Here is a 10,012-nt window from a genome sequence, read left to right on the forward strand (position 1 = left end):
AAGGTACATGGTGTACCAAAGTCTTTTAATACCATTCGATTTGCACGAAATTTGGTACAGCGTAATGAATTAAAATGATGTGTGCTAAGTTTCGTGAAAATCGCTTCAGATTTAGATATAGCTCCCGTATATAGTTTCGTCCGATTTTATACAAATAGTGAACCAAAGTCACTTTACATCTTTCGATTTGCATGAAATTTTGCATAGGGTACTGAATTAAGTCCAGAATTACGTGTGCCAAGTTTCGTGAAAATCGGTTCAGATATAGTGTGTAAATAGTGCACCAAAGTCCCTATATACCGTTCGATTTGCATGAAATTTGGTACTAGATTAGGTCTAGAATGATGTGTGCTAAGTTTCGTGAAAATCGGTTCAGATTTAGATATAGCTCCCACATATATTTTTGTCCGATTTAAGGTATATGGTGTACCAAAGTCCCTATATATCTTTCGATGAATTAGGTCCAGAATGATACGTCCAAAGTTTCGTGAAAATCGATTCAGATATAGATAAAACTCCCATATATATTTTCGTCCGATTTTAGGTAAATACTGTACCAAAGTTCCTATATATCCTTCGATTTTCACGAAATTTGGCATAGCGTATGAACTAAGCCTAGAATGATGAATAGTGAGTTTCGGGATCAGATTTCGATATATCTTCCATATCGTTAGCTAAAATGCAAAAAAACTTAACTAACAAAAGCATAATTGTGTAGGAGAAGCAAAAAACTGTTTTGAATGAAAACTATAAACATGTCATTTGAAATAAAAAGTACGCCCGGCAGGGTGATATTGCATATGATGAATTTTTTAACAAATTTAGTTATTTAGTTTAATGGCAGTCACAACAATTAAGTAAAAATTTGAATTTTTGTTAGTTACGCCTTTTTGCATTTATCAAATAAACCCACTTGTAGTTACGTCTTTTTGTTTTTTGTTAATAGAAGCTCCATAATTGACCGCAGACGTGTAAAACTTTGACAACACATGTAGTTTAATTGAGCTTAGAATCATGTGTGGTAATATTCGGAAAAATCGATCCAGATTTCGATTTAGTTGCCACATAGGCATATATATTCGTCCGATTTTACATAAATGGTGGACCAAAATGTTTATTGCGTTTTATTGCTTATAAAATTAAATTTATCATCGGTTGGAGAAAGACAGGAATATGTTCCTTCGACGGAACATTGTCATGTAATTGTAAAGATACATATGCACAATATACCCAAAGTGGTGAAGGGTATCATATAGTCGGCCCAGTCCGATTTTACTACTTTTCTTACTGGTTTTGAGTTGTTTCCATTTGGCTATTATAGGTGCTTCGACAAATGGTTTGAGAGCACTGAAAAGCCTAAAAATCATTTTGGTGACGAAATTTCATAAATATATTTTCAAATATCATTTTGTTCTCTACATTACAAACATAGACTGAAGGTATGGATATGTAAGCGATATGAATACTTTGTGAATAAACCTCGAACAGAAAATCACCATTCTATTGAAATGATCGTGCTTTCATAATTTGACTGTATTATATCATAGTGCGTATACGTAATGTTATTGCATTAACATAACTCATACGCTCCCATTTATAAAAATGAAAACACATTTGTATACAATTTTCACATTAATTTTTCTTTGTTTTTTTATTATTATTAATAATATTTATAATTAAATTTAATAAAATTAATTGATTTATTTAGTTTTTTTTCATTACTTATGCTTAAATTAATTGTTTTCGTGTATCTTTTGTCAATTGATTTGAATACTTGTAGTAAATGTATGTATATTTATATATATAGAGAGAGAGAATAAACATTTGTGTTTATTTCAATGAAATTGTGTTTTTTTATATTTATTTATTTTTCATTATTATTATTTATATAGTAGAGAGGAAATAAATGATGTTTTGGTTATAATAATAATAAAATGCTATTTTAATTAATACTTATTAACTACTTAATGTGATAATTGCGATGCATTAAAAATGTATGTGTGTAAATAACTATATATATATGTGTATACTACATAGTTTTGTGTATGTAGATGTGTTATTACTTTTGTGTATTGTTAGAATTTTTTTTGCATACTATATATAAACATGGTTGATATACAAAAGTTACACATAAATGTGTATAGCATCATTGTTAATTTTTTTTTTAAATCATCTTCTTATTTAAATATTATAAAAACAAATAGGAAACAAAACAATTGGTTCTTTTTTTTTGAAAAGTGACAAAAAAATCTATCCTAAACATAAGCGGGCATTAAATACCCCAAGAAATTGGAAAAAAATGTGTAATAAAATTTTTTAGAAAAATTATTGTTTAATTGAAAAAAAAAACAAAAGAAAAAAAAATAGATTATCAATTAAAAAAATTAAATATTACTAATTGCATATGAGGGGCTTTTTAGTTGATTTTTTAAGATTTTTTTTATTCTCATTCTATCTATAACAAATAAACTTAAAAACAAATAAGGCAAAGTTGTTTTTTTTCTTAAATTTTTTGTGTAATAATAAAAAATACTTAAACTTAAAAAAATATATACGTAATTTATATTTAAAATTATTTTCTTTTTTTCTACTAATAAAAAAACGTAATTAAAATTATAATGAAATGCCATCTTTGGTAACTTAATTCAATTATTTGCTATATATTTTATTTTTATTCTAAAAAAATTATTAATGCTGCATAGCTTAACTGGGTCTTCTAAGTGGTCATGTTTCAGTTGGATATTTAAATTATATTTAATTTATTTGTTTTTCAAAATTTTGTAATCAGTATTTTTTATGGTTTGCATGCAATGTTATTTGTCGTTTTTCTTCTTTTTAATAAATTTTAAATTTTAGACCTAATATTTTTTTAACAATTCTACAAAGTTTTTTTATAATTTATTTCTATAGAAATTGGGTGGAATTTCTTTGCATTATTTTTTTAAAGAAAATTATTTTATAAATTACAAAATTTTGGGGAAGTAATTGATATGATTTATTTCAATAATTTGTTTAATATTTATAACTCCTTAAATTGTTGTTGTAGTTTTTGTTATTTAATATAAACAATATTGCCATTTTAGTTATTAACGTTTACATTGTTATTATTTTTTAATCACGTTCCTCATATTTATGTACAAAGGAATTCAAACCCGCCAGCTGGGAACATTGATTGGGATCGTACAGCGACATCTTTAGACGTTTGCATTTGGCCCGACGATTTTTGAACCAGAATTGTACATTTTTACTTTCCAAGCGGGGAAACTTTTGTCTGCAATGAAGGAGAAAAGAAAGGGAGAAGGTGATGGTTTAGTAAAAATTATTACAATAATAAAAAAGCTAGGATTCTCTATTGAATTAGAAATAAAAAATATTTTCTAAATACCTCTAATCTTACACTAGATCCCACATAGTGAAAATTTCTCCCAACACTTTTTTATATAAAAAAATTAATTATTAAGAATTCAACTCACCTATAGGGCATCGTATTCAAATCTTCGGTATATTTTAAAATCAGGCTGTGCGATGGGTGTGTGTTCATGGCGAACCATTGTTCCAGCTTTGGCACCTCAGTAACGGGATCGATAAATGTACGATTCCGTTTACGACGCTCCTCACTTGAAATATTCGATAAGTTGAGGCCACCACCAGGCATTAATGAGTTTGCTTGCATTCCTGCTGCAGCTGCCGCCGCAGCGGCATGATGTGCCGCAGCAGCATGAGGATGCCCGGCAGCCGCCGCTGCCGCAGCTTGACCAAATCCTGGCATATAATGACTCATATACATAAACGACTGGGAGAACATATTATTTGGCACCATGGGGAATGGTAAATCTTTACGTTGTGCTGCTGCCGCGGCCATCATGGCATTATTCATATCCGGTGAGGGTGAACGAAAATCATGTAAACGGCTGGCATCGTTATCATCATCGTCGTCATCATCATCCATATCGAGATCTTCATCGTCCTCCTTTGATGATGTGGGTTTTGGTGACGATGGCCGTGAATTGTTATGGGAATTATCCAATGACTGATTGTTGTTGTTGTTGCTGGTTGTATTATTGCTACCACAACCACCACTGCTGCTGTTGTTGTTGTTCAGCGAATTGGAAGAATTGTTGTTGGTTTCACTCTCATTGCGTTGTTGATCCTCACCATCGCCATTGTTGTGGTGTGCGGGTTCTCCGCTCGCATTACCACCTTCTTCGGTGTGATGTTCCTCTTTAGTTAAATTATTGGAGTCATACTTCTCACGCTCTTCATAGGATCGTGATTGTGAGCGTTCATTTTGTGATTCACTGAGATTTTCCGGTTTTTCATCCACCTCCGTGGCCATGGAAGATATATGGTCATTTAGCCCCACCTTGTTGTCATTCGCCTGGTCACTGTCAGTTTGATGACGTTCATGTATGGTTAGTGATAGTGGCAATTGTGGAGAATTTGGACGACTTTGATCATCATCCAGATCATCCGAATGCTGGGACATGGTATCAATATCCTCCGATTTCAAGCTCAGAGGACTCTTCATAAAATCATTGGATAGCGAGAGGTTACCCATGCTGGAACCCATAATTTGCTGTTGACTACTCATGCTGCCGGTGCTGCTGCCACCCGATGTCTGACCCAATTGACTGTGTTGACCCAAATAACCATTCATGGCTGCCTGCATGGCACCGAAACCACCACGCATTTCAGCACGTTTCTGGGCGGCCCGGGCATTCTTAAACCAGTAGACGACATTATTGACATCCAATGGCTTGCGACCACGACGCGATTCCAAGGCATTCAGTTGCACCACATAGGCCTGTATCTGCTGCCTTGATGGATGGGGATTTTCCTGAAACCATTTCTGTAAGCGCGGCAATTCCATTTCGGGATCAAAACTTGTGCGCATACGTGTCTTTTGATTAGAAAATTGCGAATGTGATAAACTGGCATGATGATGCATGCTGGCATGCATGGCAGGATGTACCATCATATTGGTATGATGTGATGTCGGGGTGCCGGGCATAACACCGGATGTGTGATGACTATTGGAATCGTTCAGCAACAATGATTCACGTGATGCACTAATGCTAGTGGGTATATTACTGCCCGCCGTTGAGGCGGCATGAAGACCAGCTTGTGCCGCAGCGGCGGCAGCTGCTGCTGCGGCCAGCGCTGCAGTACCCATGTTATGTTCGATATCATTGTTAACCCCAGCCGGTGGGGCACCCATAAAGGGTAACAGTTTGGGGGTCATCGATGCTTGGGGTGAGAGTTGATTTGACCACCATTGATCAAATTTGCGGCGTAAATCTTCGGGTATATCACCTCCGGGGAAAGCGAATGGATTTTGATATGAACTGCGGCATATTTGTGATAGGGTGACCTGCAAGGAGAGGGGGGGGGGGGGGGGGGGGGTGAAAAAAGAAAATGGGTTAGTTTTATGTTAATAGGTAGAAATGTATAAACTGAGATCTGTATGGAATTTCAAATTCGAAATTCGGTCTATCAAAACGACGTATTTAAAAAAATAAATATTTTTGATCGATCTAGACATATGTGTCCGTCCGTCTGTCCATTATAATTTGTAAACACGATACAGGCCACAGTTATGGACCAATTTTTACGAAATTTTGCTTGTAGGATGGGTTCTGGCCAATGAAGACCCCTATTGTTTTTGGAAAAGATCGGTTAATATTTAGGGAATGAAATGGACCAAAAACTTTATTTTTGTCGGTTTTTCTGGTCGCTCCAGAGGTCGCAATTATGGCCCAAACACCGCGAATTTTTGCATGGAGAAGCCGATCGGGGTAGAGAATAAGCATGCATGTTTTGATAAAGATCTGTTATTATTTAGCGGGTCAAATGAACCCTGGCTTTTGTGTGAAAAATTACAAATTTTGTATTCTATGGCGTATATGTTTATTCCTGAAGGACATCGATCCGAGATGTTGATATTATATCCAAGAGGAGTGGTTGACCTTTAAATTGATACCAATTATATTGTCGTATGTACTCGGATGTGGGAGATACACTTAAATATTTACAATTGCTTACGTATTGATATATTATTCAGTAACCCATTACCACACTAGAGGGCAGAAATATAGCGCTGATCGCTTTTAAATTTTCCATGAAGTTGATGTAGGGTATCATATGGTCGGCCCCGTCCGACTATACTGCTCCGCTCACTGGTTTTAAATTATTTTTTGACTGTCTATCCTAAGCGCGGATTTTTAAAAATATGTTTTTGACTTTCTGTCCTAAGCTTGGATTTAAAACAATATTCTTTTGACTGTCTATCCTAATCATGGATTTTTAAAAAATATTTTTTGACTAGTTGGGATATTTTTAAATAATATTTAACCATAGACTTTCTTTCGTATATCAAATTAATATTACAATTGTCTAACCCTGTTGCTCACGCCACACTTTTGGTTATTTTTTATTTCATGTATATATCTTTGGGCCCACTTGAATATTTTTCGATTATTTTATAATCCCCTTTATTATCTATGCCATAGAGACAGACATTCATTCTATAATTGATTATTTTTGATTGATATCTAAATTAAATATCAAGTGATCCCCCTGCCGTAGGCTTAAACATATATCATTTTCATTGTGACGCAATTGTTTTGTTTTTTTTTTATTTTATTCATATGACGCCATAAACATTGATAATTCTTTAATACCGGAAGATTGTAAATCAGAGCATTTGGTAGCCGCAGAAAAAAATCCCCCTTCTAAATATGAATAATATCAAACAACAAATAGACATGTGATGAGCCAGTGAATACCTACTCAATTATCTCTAGCAATTTGCAAAACTTTTGAATTTGAAAAATATATTTTTTATTTATTGGTTTATATGTCAATAAATATTTTTTGAAAGCAAAATAAATTCTCATCAATTGTAAATCATGGTAAACAAAGTGTTATTACAGATATCACCAATTAATCACCTTGGTTGTCTATTGCACATTACCTTGGCGGAATCTTCTTCCCCCCCCCTTCCCCTTTACAAATGACTTATTTTTTGGTTAATTATTATTGTCATTCCAAAGGGGGTCTTAAGTGATTTGATTTTTTGAAAAAAAAAAATCACTGAAAAGCTTTCTTGATATCCGTTAAGTAGTTTCGTTTTAGTCCCATCGTTTTGTGTGTAATTTTTGTCGTTTATTTGATAACATTTCTTATCTTCTAAAACACACAGACACACAAAAGTGATTACAAATTGAAAAAGAAATCACAACACTAGTCAGTCACCCGGCCATAAAATGAAATCGTTAATCTCTATATCTATTTCTGTTAAATCACAGTTCAAATCCACATAAACTCTTGTTAACACTATGCGGTTGACTGGCTCTTATCTTTTATTTATGACCAAGTTGTTGAGAATGCAGTTAATATTGTAGTTTTTATTATTTTGCTAACAAAAAGTGGGTACCCTATACATGGCCTCTTGAAGAAGAAACTGTATTTATTATAACGTAAAAAAATAGGCATGCAATGACCTATAGAAGTTATTGGATAGAAGTCATTCTCTTTGCTTTCCCCATATGTTCTATGTGTAGCAAATATTTGTGTCGAGAGAGGACTATTTAGTTCTTACAACGGATTAAAAACTAAATCAATGTTATGGCAAGGACTATCAGAGCTTTAAGCATGGATTTTTGAAGAATGTATTTTCAAGGACATAACACTAAGCGTTGATTTTAGAGTAAGATTTTTTGAGGGACTTTCTGGGCTACAAATGTGGACTTTAAATTATTATTTTTATACCCTTCACCACACTGTGGTACAGGGAATTGTGTCTTTGTGCATATATTTGTAACAGGCAAAAGGAATCGAGATAGACCCATGGTTCCTTTTGAGAATATGCATAGAATCACTTTCTGAGTCGAATTATGCATGTCCGTTCGTCCGTCTGTTGATGTTAAATTGTAAACAAAGTACAGGTCGCAGTTTTAACCCGAATTAAATGAAATTTGGCACAGCTCATTAATTTGGTCCAAGGACGAACCTTATTAAATTTAAAGTAAAAAGTGTACCAAAGTCCCCATTTATCTTTCGATTTGCACGAAATTTGGCACAGCATACTGAATTAGGTCTAGAATGATGTGTGTTCAGTTTCCTGAAAATCGGTATAGATTATGATATAGCTCCCATATATATATATATATATATATATTCGTCCCATATAATGTAAACGCTGTACCAAAGTCCCCAAATATCTTTTGATTTGCACGAAATTTGGCACAGCGTAATGAGTTAGGTATAGAATAATGTGTGTTAATTTTCCTGAAAATCGGTTCAGATTTAGATTAGCTCCCATATATATTTTCGTCCGATTTAATGTCAATTGTGTACCAAAATCCCTATATATCATTCGATTAGCACGAAATTTGGCACAGCGTACTGAATTAGGTCTAGAATGATGTGTGTTAAGTTTCCTGAAAATCGGCCTAGTTTTAAATATAGCTCCCTATTTACCTTCCGATTTGCACGAAATTTGGCACAGCGTACTGAATTAGGTCTAGAATAATGTGTGTTAATTTTCCTGAATCGGTCCAGATTTAGATATAGCTCCCATATATATTTTCGTCTGATTTAATGTCAATGGTGTACCAAAGTCCCTATATATCATTCGATTTGCACATAATTTGGCACATCGTACTGAATTAGGTTTAAAATGATGTGTGTTATGTTTCCTGAAAATCGGTCCACTTGTGTGTCCGATTGCCACACAATTTTGTACAATGAACTGTAGTTAATCTCTGCCAAGTCTCATTGAAATCGGTTCATATATAGCTTCTACATATATATTTTCGTCCGATTTAACGCCAAATTGACACACATTTTGTACAACGTACTAAAGTTAGTATAAGCTAGAGGTAGGATATAAATGCTTCAACAAGGTGGGTCCAATCGGCACAGAATATTGCACTACGTACTGAAGTTACTATAACATAAGAAGCAACCCTATATCTGACCAAATGAAAAATTTAGTATAGGTGGCAAAATGTCATGTTTATGGATCCATTTCATGTTAATGATCATTCAAAAATTCGACGTCTGTTAGAATTCATCTCTTGAATATGACAAAGTTGTGAAGGGTATGACATAGTCGGCCCCGTCCGACTTTACTACTTTCCTTACTGGTTTTGGAATGTGTATCTGATCAATTATCGTGGAATTTTTTAAAAAATATATATTTTTTAGGGATTTTCTATGCTTAATTTTTAACTATTTTTGGAAGGGTCTTAAAACAATTTTATTTGTAGGGACTTCCTGTCCTATAATTTAAGAATATTTTAATTATTTTGTACCATAGATGTAGATTTAAAAAAATATATTTTTTAAAGGACTATCTGCGCTAAAAATACGACTTTATACAGAATATTTTTGGAAGAGGTATCTGAGCTACATATACAATAATATTTTTCCCAAAAATCACCCTTCATCATTCTCATCTAATGGGAGCCTTCTTCTATTGTCATAATATTAACATTTATTTAAGTTTAATTTTGAAAATGAGATAATTTCAGTTTGAAAACTTTTATGGCCTGCTGGCACGCTCCTACTTTTCAAAAGTTCTCTTGTACTCCACGTGTTGTTGTAATAGTTACTTTTATTATTCCTCATTTTTTTGTTGTATATTACTTTGTGAGAATCCCCCACAACCTCTTGAGAATTTTTATGATAGAGGGGGTGGGGGTGGCATTTAAGACAGTTAAGTTTTGCAAACGACAAAATAACAAATCAATTGCATGCTGTTCAATGGTAAAACTGTGATTTAGTTGTTTATGGCGTCTATTTGAGGTGTCAATTGTTTTAGTCGTTATTATTGTTATTACCTGTTATTGATATTGTTATTATATAGCCAACAATGTTGGTAACAACGACAAGAATTATTGTTGGTATATATAGTTATTGTTAGAGCCATTCATTACCAAACGGGCCAGGGATTTTGGAATTTAGCTTTCATAGTACCATCACCACTACCCAGAGTTTTAGAGTCTTT

At 33.6% G+C, this 10,012-nt stretch overlaps 1 protein-coding gene across 1 annotated transcript; it reads right to left on the reverse strand.

Moving 5' to 3' along the window:
• Positions 1-3,102: 3,102 nt before the first annotated feature.
• LOC133337652 (bromodomain-containing protein DDB_G0270170-like) lies at positions 3,103-5,371 on the reverse strand (the record flags this gene model as incomplete). Its single annotated transcript, XM_061545857.1, has 2 exons — positions 3,103-3,271; positions 3,474-5,371. Coding segments are annotated over 2 exons (2,058 nt in total), but the record flags the coding sequence as incomplete, so codon positions are not given.
• Positions 5,372-10,012: the final 4,641 nt, after the last annotated feature.

The sequence above is a fragment of the Musca vetustissima genome, unplaced genomic scaffold, assembly GCF_032173495.1.
Source record: "Musca vetustissima isolate MV318-11 ecotype Yass unplaced genomic scaffold, APGP_CSIRO_Mvet_v1 utg415902, whole genome shotgun sequence".
In the NCBI taxonomy this organism is placed as follows: domain Eukaryota; kingdom Metazoa; phylum Arthropoda; class Insecta; order Diptera; family Muscidae; genus Musca; species Musca vetustissima.